The 27987-nt window shown below is 43.5% G+C and overlaps 3 protein-coding genes across 3 annotated transcripts; all 3 read left to right on the forward strand.

The window, feature by feature from the left end:
- The first annotated feature begins 658 nt into the window (after positions 1-658).
- Positions 659-5111, forward strand: LOC139667972 (hyaluronidase-4-like). Its single transcript, XM_071547442.1, has 3 exons — positions 659-1612; positions 4089-4178; positions 4623-5111. Exons 1-3 carry the CDS (start codon positions 659-661, stop codon positions 5109-5111), a joined length of 1533 nt encoding a protein of 510 aa, XP_071403543.1.
- Positions 5112-13338: 8227 nt separating this feature from the next.
- LOC139667970 (hyaluronidase PH-20-like) lies at positions 13339-16100 on the forward strand. The gene is made up of 3 exons (XM_071547441.1): positions 13339-14250; positions 14652-14741; positions 15771-16100. The coding sequence occupies exons 1-3, from the start codon at positions 13339-13341 to the stop codon at positions 16098-16100; spliced, it is 1332 nt and encodes a 443-aa protein (XP_071403542.1).
- A 5747-nt stretch (positions 16101-21847) lies between these two features.
- LOC139667968 (hyaluronidase-5-like) lies at positions 21848-24319 on the forward strand. Its single transcript, XM_071547439.1, has 3 exons — positions 21848-22789; positions 23382-23471; positions 23900-24319. The coding sequence occupies exons 1-3, from the start codon at positions 21848-21850 to the stop codon at positions 24317-24319; spliced, it is 1452 nt and encodes a 483-aa protein (XP_071403540.1).
- The last annotated feature ends 3668 nt before the right edge of the window (positions 24320-27987 follow it).

Below are 27987 nucleotides of genomic sequence, written 5' to 3' on the forward strand. Positions count from 1 at the left end.
GGATTATTACTTTAAGGAACATTCAGAGGAACTATAAGCTCATTCATTCCATTTTAAAATCCCTTTCGACTTGACTTCCATAAACTCACCGCTCACAAACAGAAACTAAAATAAAACAGCAGGAAAGTTCAGATGAAGGTGAAGAGCCTTCAGCTGGTTTTCTTCCCTGTAGTAAAGAAAGCAGAAACACCAGACTGACAGTTAAAGCTCTGGGTTTGGTCTCACTGCACTCTTCTGTCATTCTTTCAGTGTTGTGAAATACATTATACACCTTTAATGTCTAGATATTAAAATGAGTTTTTTCTTTCTCCTGTCACCCTCCCTATGTCTCTCTTTCTCTCTCTTTGTCTTCTTTCTCTCTCTTTTTGTCTCTCTTTTCTCTCTCTCTGTCACTCTCTCCCTTGGTCTCCATGTTGCTCCCCCTCTCTTTCCTTCTCAACCTCTCTCTGTCTCTCTGTTTCTACCTTCTCTCACCTGCTCCCTCTCTCTCTTTTTCCCTGTACCTCTCTCTCTGTCGCTCTCTATCTCTCTCTCTCTCTCTCTTTCCCTCTCTCTCTCTCTCTCTCTCTCTTTCCCTCTCTCTCTCTCTCTCTCTCTTTCCCTCTCTCTCTCTCTCTCTCTCCAGGATGATTGACAGTTCCTCCTCCTGAACCCCAGCATGCCCGTGGTGCCAGTGGGCGGGGCTTCCTCGCACCACGTCGTACCCGTCGCTCTCACCTGTTCCTGGCTGCTGCTGCTCTTCCACGCCGCCTTCGGTCAGAAACCCGCCAAGCTGCCGCTGGTCGGCCGCAGACCGTTCATCGCGGCCTGGAACGCCCCGCTGGACATGTGCACCATCAAGTACAACGTCACCGCCAACCTGGACCGCCTCTTCCACATCCACGGCAGCCCGCGCGCCGCCCGCACCGGCCAGAACGTCACCATCTTCTACGCCAACCGGCTGGGCTCCTACCCGTACTACACGGAGCGCGGCGCCGCCGTGCACGGAGGCCTGCCGCAGAACTGCAGCCTGGACCGCCACCTGCTCAAGGCCTACCAGGACGTCGGACACTTCATCCCCGCCGAGGACTTCCGCGGCCTGGCCGTCATCGACTGGGAGTACTGGCGCCCGCAGTGGAGCCGCAACTGGCACAAGAAGGACATCTACCGCCGCAAGTCGCGGGAGCTGATCGCCAAGGCGTACGTCAACGTGACGGAGGCGCAGGTGGAGGAGCTGGCGCGGCGCCGCTTCGAGAAGAGCGCCCGGGCGTTCATGCAGAGGACCGTTCAGCTCGGGACGCGCCTCCGCCCCAACGGCCTCTGGGGTTTCTACCTCTACCCCGACTGCCACAACTACAACCTGCACGAGGAGAACTACACCGGCTTCTGCCCCCTGCTGGAGAGGCTGAGGAACGACGAGCTGCTGTGGCTGTGGAACAGCAGCACGGCGCTCTTCCCCTCCGTGGCGATCAGGAAGAGCCACACCAACAGCGTCAGCAACCTGCACTTCTCCCAGCACCGGATCCGCGAGTCGCTGCGGGTCGCCTCCCTCACCTCCAAGGAGTACGACCTCCCCACCTACGTCTACCTGAGGCTGGGCTACCGGGACGAGGCCATGGCCTTCCTCACCACGGTAAGACCACGGCTGTCAGGAGGTGATCGGTCTCGGGTCGAGAGCGGCGCCCTCTAGCCGCCGAAGCTCTCGGCCAGACAGACGTACATTTCTGCTTCAGACTTCTGTCACAGCTTTCCAGTTTACATTCAGTTTCGATGTTTAAACCGTTGCAACATCTCTGTTTAAGTTATTTCATGGTGAAACAAGATGGTTTTACCTTCTTACTGGTTTCAGGAAGAATTTACTTTATCAAACATGGCCGACTGCGTGTTCTCTACTCATTAAGACGTCCCTCAGCTGCAGGGTTACGGTTTCCATATCTATAACAGAAGAGCAGGTGAAGGGCGAACCTGCTGCACCTGTGATCATGTTTTCCTCCGCCATGTTTCCCAGAGCGCAGCAGCAGTTTCCGGTTGAATCCTCTTCTCGGCTCTTAAGCTCCTCCCTCTCCCAGTCGTGATTGGACAAGCGAGTCGTGATTGACTGTCAACCAACCAAAAGCACAAAGCAGGACAGAAGCTTAATTTCCAATGGAGATTCTGTGGACAGAGATAGTTATTGATTAATGTGAAAAAAAAAACACTCATATTGAAATTTGATGTAGTTTTGCTCTGCTGTTAGTATCACTCCATGCAGGAATGCCTAAACTGAACTCACCTTACTCACCTTTTCATTTGTGAGTTTACCAGAGGTGGGGACTCGAGTCACGTGACTTGTGAACAACGACTTGATGCATGAAGAGAAGACTTGAGACTGGACTTGACTTGGGTTCTGGTGACTTGGGACTTGACTCTGACTTGTACTCTGATGACTTGAAAAGGTTTCTAAAGTCTTGACTTGAGATCTTGTGTTTGTGTAAATGACTTAGATTGAAAGTGATGAGATTTGTTCCAGCGGACGACTGAATTTAAATTCTGTTTTCTGAATTTGTATGGAATGATTGAATTTATTGAAGTTGAAACTGATTATAGAAATCAAACTCACGATGCTCTTACCAAGTTTTTATCCTATTAAAACCATATTGCATTGAAAAGTCCTAGATATTTAGTTTTCTTTAAGATATTAAATTGATACTGGACTCTTGATTTGTTCTGACTTGACTTGCTGTTCTACATTTAGACTTGAGACTTGACATTAATGACATGGACTTGACTTGGTAATCTACATTTAGACTTGGCACTTGACTTGAGACTTGTGCCTCAAGACTTGAGACTGACTTGGGACTCGAGCAGAGTTGACTTAGTCACACCTCTGTTATGATGTAAACTGTTGGTCTACATCATCATAGTAGGTTGTAAAAAACGTATGTAAGTTACACAAAGGTGTTTTTTTTTTTTCAAGGAACTACAACCTAAATCAATGCCTCTCCGAAAACATGATTGATTTTTTTTTTCTAACGCCTGTTTGCCTTACGCTGATCATAGTTTGGAGGTTCATAGTTTACAGTTTCCCCTCCTCTTTACTTACTGCTGCCATCTAGTGGAGATAAACAGTAAAGCAGCTCAGAATCACCGAATACAAACCTCATGCTGTAGTTTCTGTGATTTCCTTGCTGCAGTTAAACATGCAGCGCTGGTAACATGAAAGACTAAAATCAAATGGAGTATTTACCTGAACAGCGTCAGCAGTGAGCAGGTTTGGATGACAGTAAACCTTCCAGATGAGTTCAGTTCAGTTCTGTCCGCATCATCTCAGACTTCAGGAGGATCAGTGGCTCCATCTGGTGGACATTCAGAGTAACGCAGTTCACTCCATATGATTCTTATAATCAACCTTTATTTCGTTCTCGGAAGACACACTGAGGGTTGAGACCCTCTTTTCCAGTGGTGCCGAGATTACAAGTAGAGAAAATCACAAATAACACGAAAGAGGAAATTAATGAATAAATGAATAAATAAACAACTAAATAAACAAACAAAAAAGACAATTCAAAAAGAGAATCACACAGATCAGTCCATCCTCACAAGTACATAATTTAAAACAGGAGCAATTAATTAAGGTTAACCAGTTGATATCTTTGACTGAAAATGTCCCAGGGGAACAAGGGAATCATATTTCAACAAACCCTGTAAAATATTCCAAGTATGCGGAGCACAAAACTTAAAAGCGGTCTTTCCGAGGTCCGTGGAGACACGCGGGACCTCAAGTATCAGACAGTCCTGGGAGCGTGTGTGGTAGGCTCCAATACTCCAGTGTTACAGTGAGTTAAGGTAGAATGGTAATTTCCTAACGAGGGCTTTGTAAATAACCATAAACCAATGCTGATCTCTCCTGATACTAAGGGAGGCATCAGTTGAAGACTTTAAAAAATGAGTTTAAATTATAATTACAAAATCATGACAGATGATTACAAAAATCATTAGTACATCATTCAGTATAATATAATATAGAGGATTCACTCTGGACTTGTTGCCTTCTGCGGTTTAAAAAGTATTACAACTTGTTTTAACTTTGTGACTAACTGATCTGAGAGCTGTTCCTGTGTCTCTTGCAGAAAGACTTGATCCACACCGTTGGGGAGAGCGCAGCGCTGGGAGCTGCTGGGTTTGTGATCTGGGGCGACCTGAACCTCACGTCCTCCCGGGTGAGACGAGACACGACACTAAATCTCTGCTTAAAACTACTTAAAGACTTTTATCATAACGCCTTTTCATAATTTCTGCCTTTTATTTTTATTCATTTTATCTTGTCTGTTATTTATTCCTTTTGTTGTTAAGCCTTAAGGCTGAAACTGTATTTATTATTTTTTTCTACCTCGTCGTCCTTCTGTCTTCTATTTCTCCATTGTGAAGCACTTTGTAACTTTATTTTGAAAAGCGTATAATAACTATTATTTTAATAGTAGAGTAAGGCTGTGTTCAGACGATGTTTAGAGAAGCGTTGTTATTTAGAGCAGGGATTAGACTCATGTGAACAAGCTAGGCTAACTTAGCTAACGTTAGCCTAGCTTGCACCGTTCAGTGTTTGTTGGAAACTGATGAAAAAACCCAAACTATAATAACTAATAACCTGCTGTCTGTCTCCACAGTACAACTGCACCAAGGTGAAGTCGTTCCTGAGCCACCGGCTCGGTCAGTACATCACCAACGTGACGCGGGCCGCCGAGGTCTGCAGCGACTTCCTGTGCCAGGGAAACGGCCGCTGCGTCCGGCGGGATCCTCGCGCCCGACATTACCTCCACCTGAGCGCCGACAGCTACCACATCCGGCCCTCGGGAGACGGAGACTTCTCCGTCACCGGCTGGCACTCGCAGCACGAGCTGCGGCTGCTGGCCGAGAGGTTTCGCTGTCACTGCTACGAAGGACACGACGGCGAGCGCTGCGACAGTCTGAACGAGGTGGTGGAGGACGACCGGCAGTGGAGGGAGGAGGAGGAGGAGGAGGAGGAGCGCCGCAGGTCCAAATGGGAGAAGGAGCAGGAGGAGCGCTCTGACGGACAGGACAGCTCCGCCAGCAGACTGCACTTCATGCTGATGGCGCTTCTGTTGAACTTATCATTAGTGACGATACTTGTATGATGCAGTCTGAAGAAGAAAGTGTCGTTTTCAGCACAGCTGTGTGCAGATGTTTCTGTTATTTTCAGCACACATGTTGATAACAACACGTGTCGTTATTAACATACTTTAACATATTGTCGCTGTCAGGTGAAAACCTCTGAAAGGGAAACCGAGCACAGACGACTTTTCAGGTTGGACTGACATCTACTGGTTAAAAACATGCTACTGCAGCTGCAATCTGCTATTGGCTGATCCATGACAAAATAGGTAACCTACATCACAGGTCACCAAGATCAGCCAATAGCAGATGGCAACCATAGCATGCTTTCAACCAGTAGATGTCAGAGGTTTCCGTGTTTGGTTTCCCTTTAACTTGATTTTCATGTTTTGACTTCAGTTGGATCACAGGCTCCTGTCTGGGTTTATGAAAACTTTTCAAAACCAAAACTTTAAAATACACTGAGGACAGTCTGAAACAAAAACAAGGCTGGCTTTCTTAGATCCAGAAAAGTTTTAAAAGACTTTTTTTAGATACAGGGTTTTCACCTGACATCAGCAATATGTTTTGTTGAAAAGTAGCCTAACACAGATGTGTATTGCGTGTTGAAAAGGACTCTTCCTGTGATGGCACTTTACTCTGACAGGTGGTGCGGGTGATGATCAGCTGTCACATTCGCCTCGGTCTGCCAGTGACAGTTTGCAACAGCATGCACTGACCAACTGCACCCATTTCTCCAGAAATATCAGTCAGTGATAATCAGTGATGTTCTTTTCCTTCCTGGTCTATTCAGTAGTTAGTTGTGTTTTTATTCTTGGTGGAAAACCGGTCAATCGTAGACGAGGTGACGTCACCTCCAGATGTTTCCAGCAGCTACAGTGGAGTTTGATATGAGAAAATGTTTCAAGATGTAAAACATCAGCGATAAACGTCAGGTTTTGGTGTCAGTCCCTCAGAATCAAAGAGAAGAAGGCAGCTTTCCTTTAAAAAGTTCAGTTTTATGGTTAAGTTTTAACCACAGAACCTGAATGGATAGAACGGTCCTTCCACTGTTTGTCATGATAATTTGGCACAGGTACAGGATAAAATGGGATTTTAAGGGTTAGTTGCTATGGTGACAACACAAGTCTGGAAATTAAGGCTGTAAAGTCTGTCACACTGTGAGAACTGAGCAGATGAGTCTGTTAGCAAACTGTCAAAACTCAGCTGAAAGCTAACGTTAGCGACGAGGCTAACGTAGCTTCATCACAGACTGTACTTCTCTCTAGCTCTTCTAGTCAACATTAGCATGTTAGCGATCCATGGCAGCAAGGAGACAGAGAAGCTGCTTTGGTTCTTGCTGTAAAACCTCTCAGCTCAGTGACTTGCTGCGAGTCCCTTTATACAGAAGCTAGTCCAACGGGTCACAGCAAGATGGCCGCCGCTCCGGCCGTCCAGGACCGTTGATTTGAATGGGAAAGACCGTTCTATCCGTTCAGGTTCTGTGGTTTTAACGTTGCGCAGTCGAATCCCAGACTGCCACGCTGCAGGAGGTTTGGTTCGGTTCAGGTGTGATAACAGCCGGCTGAGAGCCACACGGTGCTGTCAGGGATTATTTTACATTAATGACATGAAAAATAAAACACAACAGCCTTCCAATGGAAAACCAAAGGGTGCTAATACTGTCACACAGCCACAGAGGCACAGCATGGCTCTTGTACAGTGGAAAAAGACTCTGAATCTGTGGTATTTTGGAAGACATCCAACAAAATCCATTTATAAAAGTCCTATTAGATTGTTTCTTACAGGTTTCTCTCATTAACATTAATGTACTGTGCAGTATTCTTTTAATTTTCTCAACAATAAGCTGCGGTTTTATTTGACATTATATATAAAGTGTGTAATTTTTTTTTACTGATACTTATTCTAACCTTGAATTGCAGCTTGTCATGAAATGCCATATATTTGAGCCATTGGAACATGGTGTGTACATATTGTAGGTGCTAAGCAATTGAAAAGAAATAATTTCAACATGCTATATATCAATTCTGGGGTTGGGATCATTATCTTCAAACTCTCTGAAATATAGAGGATCCAGTCTGTAGAAGTGTAAAGGACTAACTTGTATTTGTTTTTATTTTGCGCCGTCAGTCATTTTGTAAAAGATTTCACAAGATCTCAGTTTGGAAGAAGTCCTGACTATTGACTCGCCGCTGTCCTACATGTTTCAGAGAGACAGACTGGGGTTAGTGATTATGGCTCCGAGGCGTCTGTCAGTACTGTAGGTATGAGAAACACTGAACAGGATGTGTCATATTGCACATAGTGTCTCTTGATAGATTATTCAAAGACTCCATGGTACTGTGGTTCTTCCACAATCCTCTGTTCATACTGGTATTTTGTTTGCAATAATTCTTGCCAAAGTGTCTGTCCTCCCAACAGGGAATTAGTTAACTGGTTGATTATTCTTTCCCCCGGGTCATTTCATGTTGACTTGAGCATCTGATCTCACTGGGTGCTGATGGACTGTACACATCCTGCTGCATTGTCGGCATTTAAAGAGAAATAATCTATCTATCTAAAGAACGGGGATGTTGAGCAAATGATCTTGACAACTTGAGCAAAACACCAAAGATAAGGCACATGAGCAGGATGTCATCACTCTGAACAGTAGCAGCATCTCTCTACATCCTTTTGAGTTTGGATGAGGCGTTCCAGGCAGTTCAGGCCTGCAGCAGCTGGACTGAAGTTCAGACGTAAGCTGGACTCATCTGCTCCTGACACACTGCGCTGCGAGTGAGCGAACAGCAGAGCGACACCAGAAAGTAAAGAGAGGCCGGTAGTTTCACACTGACGACGCCAGCGAGCCGAGTCGCTCTGGTCGCAACTTCTGTAGAGTCACGACCTGGAAACAAATGTGCTGCTGCCAGAATATCAGATAATGAAAATAATTAATAGAACATAACGTTTATTTAATATAGTTAAAATTTTGATTTTGATTTCATTAGGAAGAGGGGGAAGCGAAGGAAAAGTATTGAAGGGAAAAGAGCGCCAATAAAGTTTACGGCCACTGAAAGATCATTCGTTTCCGTTTTGTGACTCGATAACGCGGTGACAGTTCGGATCAAAGCGATATCGCCGGGCGTCCACTCGATCGCGTTTCGATCGCTTGCAGTACGTTAGGGACCGGTGTATAAGTCTGAGTTTAGGCATTACAAAAATTTTAATGGCTGTACCAACTGCAATAGTTCCAGCATAGTCAGAAGTAAAACTGACAGCGACCCCCGGACTAGGAGTAAAATCTTATGTAAAGTAGCATGGAGTTAGCATGGAGCATCGGTTTGATAGAGGGAAACTTCCTTTAAGTTTTACCTTAAGGGGCTTTCACTCTGGCCTTTTAGTCCAAATCTGGGTTTGGTTCGTGTCAAAAGTTGGTCATGTGAAAACATTTTTCCGAACTCAGGCAGACCGAGGACCCACACCGAGTTCAGCTGTCGGAGGATCTGAGTCCGGCTCCAAGAGAACTGAGGTCCGGTTCATCAGTGAGAACGCAGTCCAGACTCAATCAAACGAGCGCATGAGCTTCTGCTGCGACCTGATGGAAAATAAATGTGTAAAGTCTGTCCAGTAGTGATGAGCTCAGCTAACAGACTGCATGATGCAAACAGGCCGATATCTACACACTAACCCTTCTTATCTCTCCTGCCTCTAAACCTTCTGCTCTCTGCAGCATGAAGCAGGCGAGGCTCTCAGGCTCAGAGTCGCTCTGCTGCTCCATTTGTGGCATTTTCACCGATAAAGTTCATCGGACGGACTCACATTGATGACGGATGTTTTACCAAACGCTCCAGCAGAATTCTAACGGTGTGAAACCAGAGCAGCGATGCCGGGCGGCTTGGGAACAATCCAACTTGGGTTCGGACCCAAGTATGTACCAAGTGTAGATAGTGTACCAAGTGTGAAAAAAGGAGCGTGTCTATGTTCACTCAACCCCATGTTCCCTCAGATCAGTACCTCCACCAATGAGGTAATGTTTTCACCCTCTAACCCTAACCCTAACCCTCTGATGCTGAGGGAACATAGGGCTGAGGGAAATAGCGATGACCCCATGAAAACGACCTGAGTCTCCATGGTGCAACCACACCAGGACTTCATAGTCAAACCGACTCGTCTCGACGTAATGTCTAGAGTCGACTTCACACTCTGACTTGTGATTGAACGCTCAGCTGCTGCAACAGAAACTTCCAGCTTGAAAATGTAGCATCTGTCATTCCTCTCTTCAGCACTGATCTGGTTTAATTGTGGACTGAACCTCAGTCACTTCATCTCACTCAAACCAGCGTTAGTTCAGGTATAAAGATTTTCATTCTTCTCACTATGATGCAGTACTTGTGTGTACAACAGAGTGCACTTTTTATATTTTTACATATCGAGATTGTAAACCAAATATGCAACAAGGACTATGCAACAAGTGAAAATGTTGCCTGAATGTAGATGCACTGCAAATAAAGACAAATCATTTTTTCAATACTACGTTTTTTTTCTGTTTTTCTTCCAAGTAGTTCAAGACGTTATTTCAGAGAAGCTGAGGGCCGCTGCGTCAGCCATGTTGGATGAACAGTTACATGGTCTCCACATTTCACAGCATCAGAAGTAAAGTGAAACTTTTGACAGGTTTAGAAAAACTGGAGCGAACTGTGTATCGTTTAGCAGCATTTATGAGTATAATTTTGGTTAAGAAAACTAAACCCTAGACCCAACCTTCTTTAAAACATCACACTTTACATTAAGTGTTCATTAATTAATGTTAACTAATGCATCTACTAACATGAATTAAACATGAATAACAACATTAACAAAGACAACTGCATTAAGTCATGGTGTTACTGTATTTCCTCCAATATTGGCCCGGGCCTTTATTTCCCTCAGCTGCAGAGGGTACCAGGCCTTTATTGGAAGCAGGCTTATATTAGAGACAGGCCTTTATTTCTAATTCCCCCTGTTTGATAAGTATATTTGCTATATATATAATATATATATATTTTAGTACGAAGCCTCCTTGTTTTCTGATCTGCTTCTGTTGGGGTTCGTTAGGTAGCCGTTTTTTTGTTACTGCGACGCTTTACCGATAATTACGGTAATCGACGACGGCACGCTCCATACTGCCATCTTGTGGCACTTGTACGTTACTACAAACTACAGTTACATTATATAACAGGCACCAGGAGTTTACAGGTATCCACCGTTGTTTTTTCCTTTGTTTTTTTCCCCGGCCTGTATTTGGGGCCGGCTTTTATTTGTTCGTGTCGACCGCGGCCCCGGCCATTATCGGAGACCTGGCTTTTAATGGACTACTGGCCACTATTAGAGGAAATACGGTATTACATATTTGTTAATGCCAATGTATCTGTCTAAATTTAAACCCGAACTCTTCATGTATTACTTCCACATGTTCTGAGTTTACACTTTACATCAGGTTTACCAAATTACATGACTAACACACTGTTCACGTTAGGTAATGCTTGTTATGACTTAATCACTTTAGTTCATGTCAGGATATGTTTCAGTAACTCATGAAGAGTTTGGGTTTCAATTTAGTAGAGCTGCAACGATTAATCGATTAATCGATTAGTTGTCAACTATTAAATTAATCGCCAACTATTTTGATAATCGATTAATCGGTTTGAGTAATTTATAAAGAAAAATAAGTCAAAATTCTCTGATTCCAGCTTCTTAAATGTGAATATTTTCTGGTTTCTTTCCTCCTCTATGACAGTAAACTGAATATCTTTGGGTTGTGGACAAAACAAGACATTTGAGGACGTCATCTTGGGCTTTGGGAAACACTGATCCACATTTTTCACCATTTTCTGACATTTTATAGACCAAACAATTAATCGATTAATCGAGAAAATAATCAACAGATTATTCGACAATGAAAATAATCATTAGTTTCAGCCCTACAATTTAGACAATACGTTGGGATTAACAAACATGTAGAACAACATTACTTCATGCAGTTAATTATTGTGCATTTAATATGAACTCATCTTTGTTAATGTCACTGTTCAAGCTTAATTCATGTTAGTAAACACATTAGTTAACATTATTAACAAACATGTATGACAACATTAATTAATGCAGTTGTTCATGCGCATTTAAAATTAACTCATCATTGTTAATGTTGTTATTCATATTTAATTCAGGTTAGTAAATGCATTAGTTAATGATCACTTAATGTAAAGTGTTACCAAAACATCCAAAAATGAAAATGTTTTGCCTTTGTAGGACGTTTTCACTGGTTCATCCAATATGCCTGAAAATAGGCTTGAACAAGGCTGACAGTTTGAAATTTAACCTCCATCCACAGCAGCACAACTGGCAACCCACAGCCTCTGACAGTGTGTTCCTGACAAAGAGTGAAAGATTAAAAGAGGAAGAGGTGTGGACAGAGAGATTACAGTCTCTACTTACTCATAGCTGATGACTCATGAAAAACATCACACATCTAATGCTTTATCTTTTTCTTCTTTTTCTTTTGCCTTTACCAGGTAAATCTCATTGAGATTAGGAATCTCTTTTCCAAGAAAGACATGGCCAAGGAAACAGCATCAGAAACAGACAGACAAGTTACAAACAACATTAAAAACAATGTAAATCACAGTATAAATAATCAAGAGTGAAAAAATGCATCAAACTTGTACAAGGTCCATACATAAACAGAAGTGTTTCCATAAAGTGCAAGTGAATAGGTTAAAACACTAATTAAAAACAAACAAATATATTATCATCTGATAAGAAATCAAGCACATTATTCATTGCCATGGTCACTAGCATGATGTGTGTGAGGTTAAGAGGTTAGGAGGGACTGACCGCCATGTTGGAAGAGGGACAACAAACAATGTTATTGCTTCTTCATCCCTGGCGGAAGGGAGAAAATTACTCATTTCTGATCTGTTGACACACTTCTGGAACTTGGGGGAGATAAAAAGATAAAAACATCCCACGTGTCTTACCTGTCATCAGTGCCTTCATAATACAAGTGTAAAATGTATAGATTTTAAGGATAAGCGTTACAGGAAGAAGAGGGGGATGACAGGTGTCAACAGTCCCAGGCTGCAATCGATCCCGGGACGTTTCAGAGACATGGAGGACGATTAGCTAACGAGCTGAAACTTTGTATTCTTGAAAAACAGAAAAGTGAAACAGAACAACAAAATCACATCTGATCAGATACCAGTTGAGAAACGGTTTCCTTAGAAGCATGAAGCAGCAAAGCGAGCACAGAAAAGCAAAATTAAGAAACACTCAGCAGTTGTTTGCTGGGTGTTTGAGACACCAGTCAGGAACCAGAGAGATGCAACATTGAAATTTCAGAGAGGAAATACTGAATTTTGCGACAACTAACCATTATATTTCACTTATCAGGGAACAAAAAAAAGACTATTGGATAATAAATAAAGGTAGAGTTCATAGGAACTTGTTTCAGCCCATCATCTTTTGGACATTTTGACTTCATTTTTAAGGTTACTGCTAATTTGATTCTACAAAGCGACAGCTGGTAAGAAAGTTGTTTTTTTTTTATATTTGTATAGATGTTGCAAATGTTGAACTGCATATCGCTGTTGGCGGGTGAAAAACCTGTATCTCCAAAATGTCAGCTTTTCAGGACCTAAAAAAACAACCTTGTTCTTAGCTTTACCACCATGACCATTTCACTTTATCTTATTGGTTTTTAAAAGGTTTCATGAAGCTGAAAAGCCTCTAACCCTTCAGCTGAAGCTAAAACATGAAAATCACAAAGATTGGAGTTACAAGGTTTTCACCTGACAGCAGCAATATTTCGTTTTGGGACAAAAAGGGCTAATGGGCTAATAATTATTTAACGCAACTGATCAGTTTGGATATCTATCTATCTATTTAAAGCTTAAAAGGCTCTACAAAGGTTCTACAGCTGCATCTTTATGTTTTAGAGTTCATTTCCTCATTTGAATAGAAAAGTCATTGCAAGGTTATTTTCCTGACCTTTGATAGCTGTTGAAAACCCTGTTCCATCATTTTATAAAATGCATTTTTGGCAGTGAGAAAATACATTTCCTTTTCTTCCCTCCTGAAGAAATACAGAGGTGTACTGTAGTTTTCGTCCTCGTCATGTAATGACAGTCTGGTCCAGATGAGTTGATCCACTTCTGTATGAAGAAGTGTTTTATTTGCATTGATTTTCAACCCCATTTCTCAAACGACTCTCTGTCTCACTGGTCCAGAGCCGTGATGCTGACCCCGCCCCTCCTGTCCCGCCTCGCCCTCTGCCTCCTGGGTTGCGTCGCTGTCGTCTTCCCTTTACCGCCGACCGAGCCTCCGCTGATTGACAGCCACCCCTTCGTGGCCATATGGCACGCCCCCATCAATCAATGCAGCAAACTCGAAATCCCGCTGGACACCTCGGCCTTCCAGGTGGTGAACACGCCCGCCGCCGTCCCCGGTCAGTTCCTCACCATCTTCTATGAGGATCGTCTGGGCCTCTACCCCAAAGCCGACCATGTCAAACGCTTCAGTGGCGGCATCCCCCAAAAGGGAAACCTGACGGGGCACTTGGCGAAGGCCCAGAGAGATATCGATCATTACATCTCCCAGGATTCCTCTGCTGGGCTGGCTGTCATTGACTGGGAGGCCTGGCGCCCCCTGTGGGACCAAAACTCGGGATCAAAACGCATTTATCGCAAGCTGTCCCTCGCTCACGCCCAAGACACATCTCCGTTTTTAAAATCAAAGCAAATAACCAGTAAGGCCAAGAAACAGTTCCAGTGTGCCGGACGAAGGTACATGGAGAAGACCATCGCCCTCGGTGTCGACGAGCGGCCGAGCCGGCGGTGGGGCTTCTACCTTTTCCCAAACTGCTACAACTACGGCTGGGACAAGCCTGGCTACACAGGGAAATGCTCCAAGAAGACCCAGAGGCAGAACGACCAGCTGCTGTGGCTGTGGGAGAGCAGCACCGCCCTCTTCCCCTCCGTCTACCTGAACCTGTCCATGAGGAACTCCTCCGCCACGGCGCTCTACGTCCAAAACCGAGTCCAGGAGGCGCAGAGGGTGGCGGCTCTGCCCAAACGTCCGTACACGATGCCGGTCTACGTTTACTCAAGGCCGCTCTACCACAACCAGAACCAGAAGTTTCTGAGCCAGGTGAGGAACTCAGTTTAAGTTCCTAGCAAAAGAATTGTCCAAGGCACTTGATCGCTCCATGAAGAAGGTGTTGGTGCAAATGTTTTTAATCTATTCTTGCCATGTGAAATAAAGGCTTTTTAGTTTTTGCAATGAGACAGAATGCTTTGGACATTTTTGTTTTGCTGGCAACTACTAGTTTGACTGGAGGTTCATGTACATTTACAGTGGAAAGATTCTTACCTCCATCGAACGTGCACCTGTCCATTCTACAGTAAGGACCCAATGCAGCACTTATTCCCTTCTGGTTTTGTCTAGTTTAGTTTCTTTATTTCCATAGCGATAAAACACAGAGGTGACGTGATAAAATGTGGTCGTGAATACAATGCTGGAACACAGTGTTGCTGTGTGTTAACCGACAGGAGGACTTGGTCAGCAGCATCGGAGAGACTGCAGCACTGGGAGCTTCATGCATCGTGATGTGGGGAGCCAGTTCAGACTACAACAACCAGGTGACTTCACCTCCTCACTGTGTACTTATTGTTTACTGACCGCTCAGTGTAGTTCGCATTTTTGTGATGTCCACTTAGAAACTGCCAGTAGGGCGGCCTGGTGGCTCTGTTGGCTAAGGCGAATACCATGTAACCACAACGTTCAAATCCCACTCTGCCCCAAACTGCCCTGTCTCCATGTACTTTGAACTATCTAATAAAGGCAAAAATGCCAAGAGAAAAAAAAGTGGAGCTGAACCTGAACCTAAACCTTCAATGGACGTGAAGACAAGTGTGTAAAGGAATGTGTCGCTCTTCACCATTTATCTAAGCTATACATCGTGTGTGTGGCCGCAGCCATAATGCCTGTGCAACACTTCACAGGTCTGAAAACAGGAACATAGATGACTTGGTAACACTTTACAATAAGGGTCACTAAGTCAAGGGTTAGTTAATGCTTAATAAGGGTTAGTTCATTCTTAATAAGCATTAACTAAACCTTAATTAACAGTTAACTAATGTGTAATTTACTAATGGTGTTCATGTTAACTAAGGTATTAATTTATACATTATTTAATAGTTTATAAAGATGACTATTAAATAATGTATGAATTAACACCTTAGTTAACACGAACACCATTAGTAAATGATCAGACACATTAGTTAACTGTTAATTAAGGGTTAGTTAATGGTTATTAAGCATTAACTAACCCTTAACTTAGTGACCCTTATTGTAAAGTCTTACCGATGACTTTTGGTTTTATTCAACCAATATTGCCGTGGGTGGCAGCATGTCACAGCAGCTCCCACCTTTTCTCTACTTTTCTCTATTTTTTCACCACTGTAAGAATAACTGAAGAGTTCATTAACAAAATGGTATATATATCCATTAAAAACAGACATCATTACCTGAAATTCCCACCCTGCTAACCCTAACCCATTCTGTGAAAGTGTTATTGTCAACCAAGGAGTTAAGTTCCCAACTGTCCTTTAAAGAAATTACGAAATGGGTTTAATTTCCCTCTCTCTTCTTCCCCTCCCTCCCTCCAGGCTGCTTGTGAGTCTCTGTCTGAATATCTCGTGTCCAGCCTCAACCCGTACCTCGCCAACGTGACGGCTGCTGCCAGACTCTGCAGCAAAGTCTTGTGCCAGGGAAACGGCCGCTGCGTCAGGAAGAGCTACGGCTCGGCGGACTACCTCCACCTGAACCCCGACCGCTTCCACGTCCTGCAGGCGGACAGGAAGTACCTGGCCGTCGGGTTTCCCTCCGCCGCCGACCTCCGCGCCTTGGCCGAGAAATTCACCTGTCAGTGCTACGCGGGCCGGACATGTTCGGCCAAACTGTCGCGTCCGAGAAAGCTCGTGCTACTTTGGGTTTAGTTTCTGTTGCAGCTCAAAAGCCCAAAAAGTCATTTGCAGAATGGCGCCCCCTGCTGATAGACTGCTTTGTTTACATAGTGATTTACTGAATTTAAAGTCAGAGTGAAACAGCTTTTTGACAGCATCTGGCTTCCTTAATGTGATGTACTTCCTGTTGAAACAGGATGTTGGGGGCGGGACATAACGCAGGGAGGGATCATTCAAAAGTGTAAACCAATGGGAGATCAGTAGGTGAATATTATGACATGGAAGATTAGCTAACAAGGTGTAAAAGTTATTTATTTTTTATTTCATTGTGACTTTAAAACATGTTTTTCACTTGGGAATTGATTGTATGAGGTTTGGATCTAAGTGCTAACAGAGACTGAGTTTGAGGCTGTGAAACGTTTGTTGTGTGTGATGTGAAATGGTTGTAAGCACTGGAGTAAAACATAATTCTGTTGTGAGTTATGATGGGTTGTAACAGTTTAAAAGAGCTTATTTCCCATCTACATGTCAAACTCTATGAGAAAATATATGATTACATTCAACATGGTCAAATAATTTCCTAATTGTATCATTAAAGACTCACTCAGGGAAGGATGAAGCAACATTGTCTGTCAGAGACTGTGAGTGTCGCACTTCAGAGAATCGGTCATGACAAACACAGTAATGTCTCACTTATACGAATTAAAACCTAAAATAAATCTTAATAAATGCCTTTCTGAAAACATTTTAGCACTTGATGTTAATACAGAATCAGATGGATGGATGTCGATGTTGTCGGCTGCAGTGTGAAGTTTGGATGTAGATCACCTTGGAAACAAATGTGGGCTGGGCATCTAGTGTGCATCACACTGAAATAACAAAATAAAATTAATAAAAATAAATCATCAATCACTTGGTCATCTCTGTGAGTACAGTAGATACAGCTGGTACGTCGTTGTTTCTTCATTCATCCAGAGTTTAGCTGAGCTCCAGCACTGGGAGCTTCCCAGTACAGAACGAATGTTGTTGCAATGCATAATTGTCTAGCTGGGTTATTTGTTAAAAACAGATTACTCTATTCATTACTTGTATTTATCAGAAATATCTCTGTTACAAAAACGTTTGTATAATATTTTGTATAAGAATTTATCTCTCAGTTTAGATAGACATGACTACTCTACCAGACATGCTATAGGAGGAAATTTACCGAAAGCAAGGACAAACGCAATCAAGCGGTCATCTACCGAGCTATACATGAATAGAATTTACTCCCTAGATCTATCACACACGAAAACAGTAAAATTCAATTTAACATTTTAGTAAAACAGAATCTTTTGACTGGAGACATTGAAAAGATGTAGAAACTAGTTTTGAATAAAATACAAATATGAGTTTGATTGTGTTGATGTGTTTTTTGGCCGTGGAGGGTCTGAGTTTGTGGACCGGGAAACTGGAGTGAAACGGACTAATGTCATGTATTTTGATTATTGTATTGAATACTAGTGTGAAATGGACCGTATTATGATTTGAAATGTGTTGGGACACTGGAGTGAAACGGACTATTTCATATATTCTGATTATTGAATTGTCAGGAGCTTGTCTTGTCTGTGTGTGTGTTCTAGTCTTTGCCCGGTTTATTTTGTAATGTTATGTGTTATGATGTAAGTGTGATGGCTGCATTGTCACCATGTAAAGTCTGTTTTGTGGACCTCAGGAAGAACAGCTGCTGCAGTGCTGTGGCTAATGGGGATCCTAATAAACTAAACTAAACAACCACAGTCTAATTGTTTTTTTTAAGATTCTTTTTTTGGCATTTCTGCTTTATTTTAGACAGTCACCGTAGAGAGAGACAGGGAAGAGAGGGCAGAGAGAGGGGATGACACGCAGTAAAGGGTACGGGATTTGAACCTGAGCCTCTGCGATTAGGACTGAGCCACCGGACGCCCCGACCCCGGTCTGCTACTGGCGTCCACTGAGCAGCTCTACTGGAGTATTTTCTATGCGGACAAACAAAAACAAAAACATGCCATCTGCACCGAACGCACAGCAACACAAACACACAGTGAGGCTGCAGAACGCCGAAGAGTTCCCCTTTCCAAATCTGAGGAAGCAGCTACCTGGTCATTGTGGTCTGAAGAGGTCCAACTTCTAAGCAAAGATCACTGTGTTCACTGTAGACCGGCTCAACGCAACCAGCAGAACAACAACAGACCTGCTGCAGCAGCTCAACAGACTGAAGTCCTGCAGCTGGACCACAACAAGCTTCCATACACAAAGGTTATCCATGCTGTGGAGTTCAGGTGTAAATCCATCTGGTCTGACAGCAGATTCAGAAAGCTGTTTCTCTCCCTCCTCCCTCACTACCTCTCGTCTCCTCTCCTCCCTCCTCCCTCACTACCTCTCGTCTCCTCTCCTCCCTGCAATGCATACTTTGCTCAGCTCAACTTGAAGGTAAGGTATAGAAAGAATGGATTAAAAATGGCAAAGGGTTGGGATTCAGGGGGCCCCATGCTTGCCTTTGCCTAGGGCCCCCAAATCATTAAGTCCGCCCCTGGGTAAGGCATGTGCACCAACAGGGTTCCCACGCAAACCTGGAAAACCTGGAAAACAGTTGACCAATTTTCCAGTCATGGAAAACACATGGAAAATGAGAGAAAAAGTAAAATGTCCTGGAAAATTTTGTGTTGTACTGGAAAATTATTTCAACATTCTCCTATTTTCCTTTAGCAATGGTTAATATAATTCATAAGAAAAAAAGGATTCCGTTCATTTTATTTACATAGCTCTTGCCAAGCATAGAGCACAAAGGGTTTTCCAAAAGAAACAAAATAAAATACAATGATGGAATACTATACAAAGTAAAAATATAATAACAATATCAAAACAGAGCATTAAAACAAGGCAAGAAATAAAAAAAACAACAGTAATTTCTAAGCATGTAAGAGATGATTTCATAGATAATTTATAGCCATAGACTGTACGTCTTTCAAATCAGACTTCCACAGAGAGGAACATATTCATGTATGGCGCAATCTCTGTCTGTCATACCAGCTACATCATCACTGAAAATGTCCTGGAAAAGTGAGAAAAGAAAAGGATCTCTAGAAAAGAGTGGGAACCCTGACCAGGTTTAAATATCCTAAATACAGAGGAAACACTGCAGTAGAAAACCCTCCAGACTGGTTATAAGGCCGTTTTAGCTTACAGTCTCCTGCTCTCCTCTGAACAGATATCAGCAGTTTCTAAGCAGACATCAGTGTTCTTGGCTGCCTTGCTCAGCGGCACCTAGTGACAGATGCTGTGGAAAGGGAAGAGCGATCCTCATTCACATTCTCTTCCCAGATCCTCACAGTCACCCAGTGATTCAGACCGTCTGGTTACACACCTCACTTGTTGTTCTTGCTCTTCCAGTATTTCGGCTCATGTCAAAGATGATTTTATAATGGAAACAACCTGCTTCATCAGATGAGTCACATCTCTGATGAAAGCGAGTGGATTTCCCACAGTGTTCAGTACATTTCCAACTGGAGTTGACAAAGTTAAAAAGTGGAGAATCTCGGCATTCCTTGCGTGCCCCGACAAATACCTCGGATATGAGCGGCGGTGTCCACACATTGTCCTCATACAGTAGCTTCCTCACGTCCCTCCTGCAGGCGCGGAGGGTCTCATTCCAACCCGGCAAACAGCAGGACGGCCCAATAAAATCTGGAATACCTCAGGGCGGCAGGACATGAATCAAGATCCTTCTTCTCTGACAAGTTTCCACAAGTGTTCTCCGTGTAATTTAAGCTTAGGCTCCAAGCTATGGCAGAGCTTATTTAAAGACATGCTATTTAGACTCCCAGATGAGAACTAGGCTACCGTTTATGACTAAGAGGTAATAACTTCCAGCAGCAACAAAAAGGATTTTCCAAGTGTGCAGTTTGGACGGCAGGAGGTTTGATCTCCAGAGCAGGTTGGTGCACAGTGACACTTTCTACCAGACTGTTGGAGTTGTTGAGTCTGACTTGACTGGCTGTAAAGTTAATGTCTCGTTAAGGTTCTGTGTTTTTTTTTTTGGGGGGGGGGGATCAAAGGTTTATTGGCATTTCCATGTTTAAAAGGGTGTTAAACCCAGATGGTTATTGGGGTCAAGTTCACCAGCTGCACTGCAGCTAATTCTGCTTAAACTGACAGAAGTCTGATTTAGTTTATTAAACCTTATCAAATTACAAAAGTTGATATCTCAACTGTCAGAATGAATCTCTGCCTTTAATATGCCTAGATTTCATTATATTACTTCAGATTCTGTGAACTGGTAAACATACAGAACTTTGTGTCTGTTATTAACTGTTAACAGGCAGTTGAATGAATGGCAAACATGCTCAGAAGTTCAAGTGAGAATCTATGCATGAGGTTTTTGAACGGGCAAAATTATGAAAAAAAAAGGCCAATGTAGACAACTATCTGTGATTAGAGGTAAATACTGGATGTCAGCTTTCAGTTTGCTCCTTGTGCTTTTATATATTACATTTGATTCAGTTTTACAAATATTTTAATAAAATTCCATTGGCTCATTTCTTCAAATTCTCAGGTAGCAAATGTTGCTGTTTTTGAACCTTTATTTATCCTGTGAGGTCGACTGAGACCAAGAGAACCTCAGTCTTCTGCCGTCGGTCTCTGAGCAGCTGGGGGTTCGGTGCCTTGCTCAAGGGCAGCTCAGCTCAGCTCAGCTCAGCTCAGCTCAGCTCAGCTGTGGAGGGAGGGGACAGCGTTTCTCATTCACTTTCCCTTCTCAGATTATGACTGTCAGTTGGCAATTTGAACAACTTTGTGGTCGCCAGCTTGCTTTCTGCTGCCATCAACAGAAACCAGATGGTAACTGAAGCTGCTGAGATCTCACATTCCAGCTCAAACATTTGCGCAATAAAAGAAAATCCAAACAATTACTCCTGCAGATCCTTATCCTCAAGATATTAAAAACATCAGACATAAATCTGCTCTGTCTTCAACATGGTGCCATGTTGCTGCTGTCACGTGAAAACCTCACAACTCCAGTTTTGGTGATTTTCATGTTTTCACTTGAACTGAAGGATTACATGCTCCTCTTGCTCTGATGAAACCTTGTAAAACCTCATTGAAATTGAAAACTCTAAACCAGTGGTTCTCAACGTGGGGTCTGGGGACCACCAGGGGTCCTTGAGGTGGTTCCTGGGGGTCCCCAGCAAATTGATGAATCGTTAAACTTCAGCATTATTTCATTTACAAAAAGTTAACACAATTAGAGAATGTAGAAGAATGACTGTTCTGATCATAGTTTCTCTGTTATCTCTCTACCTACAATACAGACAGTCATGGGATTCTGGACAAGATCAAATCTGACAATAAAAATATTTCAGATTTGGGTCCGAGAGACAAAATCTCATCAAATGGGGGTCTGTGGTTCTAATGTGGACTGAATTTGGGGTCCTTGATATGAAAAAGGTTGAGAATCTCTGCTCTAAACAGCATGGTTGTCAAGCTGAAAACAAGGCTGCTGACATTTGAGAGATACAAGTTTTCACCTGACAGCAACAAATTCTGCTGTGATGATGTCATATTGTGCAACATTTTGTATAATAAATAAATACATCAAATAATAACAGTGAGAGCTGCAGCTCTGACAGCGGGACAATATTTTCTCACTTCCATACAATGATTTCATTTCAAACCATCTAAATGCTGCAGGAACTCATTCTTCTCATTCTTATGTCAACTTAGAGTTACTGTGTCTTCCTCCCAGAGCAGATCCCTGTTCCAACATGATCCCAGACAGACGGCTCAGTGATAAACGGCGTTTCATCTTCGTCTTCGTCACCTTGGCGGTCCTGGCCCTCGGCCGGGCGTCACCGAGGACGGACCCGCCCGTCAAGCCCGAACACCCGTTCCTGTTCATGTGGAACGCCCCGACGGAGCTGTGCACCACGCGGTTCGGCATGCCTCTCGACCTCTCCTACTTCCAGTTCGTCAGCAGCACTCTGAGGTCGGCGACCAACCAAAGCATCTCCATCTTCTACACCGACCGCTTCGGCATCTTCCCGTACGTGGACGAAGACACGGGCGAGATGTACGACGAGGGCCTGCCGCAGCTGATCGACTTCGAGGAACACCACGAGCTGGCGGAGGACGACATCGAGTACTACATCCCCTCGCACCAGCCCGGCCTCGCCGTGCTCGACTTCGAGGAGTGGAGGCCGCAGTGGGTCCGAAACTGGGGCAGCAAAGACATCTACAGACAGATCTCCATCGAGACGGTGAAGGAGAAGAACCCGGCGCTGTCCGACGACGAGGCGGAGGACAGGGCGAAGATCGTGTTCGAACGAGCCGCCAAGAGATACTTCCTCCGATCTATTCGCATCGGGAAGAGACTGAGGCCGAACAGACTCTGGGGGTACTACCTGTACCCCGACTGCTACAACTACGACTACAACCAAGACATGGCCGGCTTCTCCGGAGAATGCCCCGACATCGAGAAGCGGAGGAACGACGAGCTGCTGTGGCTCTGGAACGTGTCCACCGCCCTTTTCCCCTCCATCTACCTGGAGCAGCAGCTCAGAGACTCCTACCAAGCCCGACTGTTCGTCCGCCATCGCGTCCGGGAGGCCATGAGGGTGTCGACGCTCCCCAACAGCTCCTACTCCATCCCCGTCTACGCCTACATCCGCCCCGTCTACAAGGACAGCGTCGACGACTACATGTCAGAGGTCAGTTACAGCTGCACTCGCTAAAACGATATGCCGATGACACACGTCTGTGTTTCAGCGACATGAAGTATCTTAACGTAAAGTTTTGTTGCCTTTCTACGTTTTCTTCCCTCTTATTTATTTCTTATTCCTTATTTCTAGCACTTCCATGATCATTCAGCCGTGGTGGCTCTCGCTGCTTTTGGATCACTGTTGAGTTAGAGAGAGAGAGGAGCAGGACAGACAGAGAGTTAGAGGGAAATATCACAGATTATTATTTTAAACCTTCTCAAGATTAAAATCAGGATTTTTTTCAGCAAAACTGAAGCAAATTACTTCAAACTAGGCTGAGATCTGGTCACAGGAGTATTTGTTCCCTCTATTGTCAGGGTGCTGTGACCTCTGACCTTTGACCTCCTCATTGTTGTGCTCGTAATGTTGCTGATCTAGGAAATGAAGCTGATTCTACTGTTGTGGAAGTCTCTCTGAAGCATCAGCTGAATGCCTAAAACGTAATAAATGTACAACTGTAGTGACTGTAGTATTGCTGTGTGTTCTGCTGTGTGTCCACATCACACTGCTCTCCTCTGATTGGCTGACTGTCACTTTCCAGTTTGACCTGGTCAACACCATCGGAGAAGCCGCTGCTCTCGGGGCCGCCGGCGTCGTTTCCTGGGGAGACATGAACGTTACCGACACCGAGGTAATACACACACACACACACACACACACACACACAGACACACACACACACACACACACACACACACACACACACAGACACAGACACACAGCATGTAAACACACACAGACATACACATCCATAAAGAGACGTATGCACGCACACACACACACACACACACACACAAACATACATACTGACAGACACATCCACCAATAAAACATCACAGATTTCTTAACAGCCCCGCACCGCCGCCCCTCCCATCCAATCAAACTGCCTTTCTCTCCCTAACTTATTTCCCATTGGTTTACACTTTTGATTGATCCCTCCCTGTGTTATGTCCCGCCCCAACATCCTGTTTCAACAGGAAATGCATCACATTCAGCAGGATGCTGTCAATAACCAACTGAATAAACAACTAAATTACTAAATATCCCACAATCCCCTAGGACTCCTGTTTCGACGCCCGCATCCACCTGGAGCGCATCATGAACCCGTACATCCTGAACGTTTCCACGGCGACGCGGCTCTGCAGCGAGGCGCTGTGCCGGGCCAAAGGTCGCTGCGTGAGGAAGCGGTGGGACGCCGACGACTTCCTGCACCTGGACGCTCGGCGCTACCGGATCGAGCGTTACCGCGGCGGCCGGCTGGCGGTGCGGGGCGGCCTGTCGCAGGACGACGTCGACTGGTTCGACCGCAGGTTCGACTGCCTGTGCTACGGCGAGGAGCCGTGCCGCTCGCCGCTGACGCTCAACATCGTCCCGGGCGCCGTGCTCACGACCCGCAGCCGCGCCGCAGGACGTCCCGCCCCCCCGCTGCTGCTGCTGCTGCTGGGGGCCGCCGCACTCTGCCTGACGGCTGTTATGTGAATTTATATAAAGCTTTTTAAAGTGGTAATCAGTGAGATCTGTGTGTGTGTGTGTGTGTGTGTGTGTGTGTGTGTGTGTGTTTGGAGTGGGGGTTAAAGGACAGTTCCAGTCTGATAGGAGTTTCTGCTCATTTGCAGATGGTTTTACAGTTTTTATAACGTTAGGAGATATTTTATGTTTTTCCTTTGTCGTAGTAGTTTTCCACAGTAAATATTCTGAAACAAACTCTAAATCTAAAGTCTAAATGTTAGGAGTTCCTCCCAGTGAAGAAGAGAGCAGCAGTTTAAATCTAGCTTTAATTTCTGTTTCATGTTCCAGACTGTAGCTGGAGGAAGAGTCTGGCTGTGGTTTGTCTGTTGGCTTGACTGGGCTGATTGACAGGAGGCGGGGCCTAACGGAGCCACAGAGAACGTTGGCTATTGGATGAAAGTTTTATTTTGGAGAGGAAAAGAGGGAAATCAGAGACGTGGTGAAGTGACGCGTGAAGCGTGGTGACATTTCTTAAGGTAGATCTTAAGAAATGACATAAGAGGAAATTTTAGGAAGTTCTTAAGAAGGCTCTTAAGTGCAATTCCTCAATATTTTCTTAGTAACAGTCTCATTTCTTACAAATTTCTTTAATTTTCCAAACTTTTCAAAATAGGGCCTGAATTAATTCTGGTTAATAAACTTTAGGCTTACTGCCATTGAGGCTTGAGGCTAGGAGACAAGGCTAGGAGGCTAGGAGACAAGGCTAGGAGGCTAGGAGGCTAGGAGACGAGGCTAGGAGGCAACCCAAAGTGCTTCCATCTACAAAACAATTGGGGAAAAACCTATTTAGAGCAACTAGAGCAAAGATGTAAACATTGGTTGCTGTTGGTAACTGTAAAATTTGCAGCTTATTTCCAACAGACATGAGACAGAGGCCTACCTGGCCCTACACCAAATAAAGCTTTACAATAAATGTTCATCTTAATGTTAGGTGTAGGGGAACCTATGAAGACTTTGAACTATAACCTACTTGTCTAAAATGTGTTTAAATATATGATATTAGAGGCTTACCTTTTCACTGTAGGAGTTTTAAGACAGGTGAAGGGCCGTCTTAAAGTTAAGAAAAAAATCAAACAAATTTGACAACTTTCATTTCAAGAATACCATTTATTCCTAAGTTTTTTCATAAGAAGAAAGTTTAGAAAATATATAAGAACTGTTTTTGAGAATAGCATTTTTTCCAAGATTTTTTTTCTTAAGAGGGTTTTGTGAATCCGGCCCCAGATTCCCAAATGCGACACGTTAATATGAAACAGTGACTGGAACTTCTTTCAAAATTTTACATCAAAAGTTTACATCCTGGACAAACTTTCTGTCCAAACCAGTGGTGTCAGCAGTGTTACTCGGAAAATGTAATCAATTACTAATTTCAAAAGTAATCTCATTACTTTACTGATTCCTCAGCAGCAGCAGTAATTAGCTGCGTTCCTCGTTCTGTTCCTCTGTGTCTTGTTGGCAGCATGGGGTGCAGGAAGCAGTCGGCCATAGGGGGGAAAATGTTTCAAAAAACAGCTCTGCAATACTCATTTCTAGTAACTTTTAAAAAGGCTATCTGAAAATAAAGAAAGAAAGACTCAGGTGCTAAGTGACAGATCAGACTTTATGTGTTGGTTACAGCAGGCGTTCAGCCAATCTATCTAGTTTGGCCTGTTTATTATTAATAATAATACATAATTTCTGTCTTGGAATTACAGTGTTTTATGTAGTTGTATTTTCCTTCCCACTAGCTGCACTGATACTATCTGGTTTCTAGTCATTTATTTTTTGCGGTGCACTGGTCCTTTTTAAGAGCCAAGTGTGTTTTTTCTCCAAGCCCTGCTGCAACACTGACTGGCTTTAGCTTGAAAAGATGTTCATTATAAAGTACATACAAAAAGCAACGAAAATATAATGCTGTAATAATATCAGAGGAAGATTACATACTGACAAGCATACAGGAGGCAAATAGACAAAGTATTGTCTTCACAGAACTGACGGACAGATGTCTGTGGCAACAAAGCTACTGACCTTTTGTTGTTGACAGTCATGAAAACTATCTTTATATAACTTTTTACACATTTATTCCTCCTTGGCGCAATATCATACGTTTTATTTGCTGCACATCCTCTTTTTTCTTTTCTCTCTCTCTCAGCACCTGACCAGTAGTGCTGATTGGACATCTTGCCGTTAGATTACCATGAATTTCTTCATCATGATTGACACTTTAACGGCCCTGTGCTCGCTGACTGCTCTGCTCCATCAGATCAAGTGAAGAGGCATCACTCTGCTCACAATATAAATGTATTTATTTTTTCTACACAGTTAATATCATTCCATTGTCGTTTTGCCCACAAAGTCCTGCATCAGAATGTAAGCCATTATATTCTTTAAATCTGCCTTTGCGGGGCAAAACGTCAGTGGAATGATTTTAGTATTGCAGAACAGAACACGTAATTACAAGATATTTAATTTAGGGGCAGAGTGACACCTCTTCACATGATCTATGCAGCTTTGTTTTTGGCTGCAGTTTGGAGCGCTACCCTGTCTGCTCCTCATATGAAGCTTATCAAGTCTATTTCTTGTGGTGCACTTTTTTCATACGGAGATCCTCTCTTCATTCAACTTCATTCCACATTGGACGAAGTCAAAGGCTTTTCAAAATAAAAGTCCTGCGGTTGATTTTTCAATTTTTCAATTGTTTATTTTTTGAGGGGGACATTTTATTTGAGGGGACATGTCCCCCCTGTCCCCCCTGTCCCCCGTGCTTCCTACGCCCATGGTTGGCAGCAGCGGCTCCTTGTTTCTCCCTGAGTTTCTCCTCTCTGTGTTTCTGTATCAGATGCTTTGATAAACTGGATGTTGTGTTTTTCTCTGTGGGGTTCTGTCGCCACACAAAGTTCACAACGGACCGGAATGTTCTCTGATCCAGACTGAGATCAATTCAAAGTAACGGGAAAACTTCCAGCTGCTGAGAGTCTGGTCTCTCCCTCAGCCTCCAGATTCTGTTTTGCTTTTTTTACGATGAAAAGCTGCTGCATGTCCTGAAGATACAGATGAGGAAAAAAACACACACAGGGGTTTGGAAAAAAGGAGAGAAAAGAAAAGCAAAGATAGTTTACTGAGTAACATTTTACAGAGTCATTCCTATGTTCCCAGGGTCCTATGTTCCCCAGTTCTAGGGTTAGAGACCTTCAAAATCAAATAAAATGATAACCATTGGTTTTGTTGTGTTTATATTTTGAAGCCTTGTTCCAATAAAAAAAAACTGGATAATATTTATGAAATATTTTAACTTGAAACGGCTCAAATTTGACCCGAACACAATAGGAGGGTTAATGTGTGTTAACAGAATATTGAACTGAACTTAGGACCCTGGGAACATAGATAGCTCCCCATTTTACTGCCCAACACTGTCGTTAGATTTTCAAAATCACACAGTGAAACACTTAGAAGTGTATTTACTCCCCTCAGCTGAAGCTTCTCTGGTGTTTAAGGAATTTTCTGCCTAATTTCCTTTCAGAAACTCTTTATAGCGGTAATCCAAGAGTTCAGCTTTGAGCCTCGTTCTGAATCATTGTTCTGACATGTGACAGGTATAAATACTGTGTGAGCTCTGTACATAATAGACTGTACAGTGGAAAGTGACATGGTTTATTTTT

The sequence above is a fragment of the Centroberyx affinis genome, unplaced genomic scaffold, assembly GCF_046629955.1.
Source record: "Centroberyx affinis isolate AG114_WGS23_722 - 3 ecotype Tasmania unplaced genomic scaffold, CSIRO-AGI_Caff_v1 ptg005918l_1, whole genome shotgun sequence".
In the NCBI taxonomy this organism is placed as follows: domain Eukaryota; kingdom Metazoa; phylum Chordata; class Actinopteri; order Beryciformes; family Berycidae; genus Centroberyx; species Centroberyx affinis.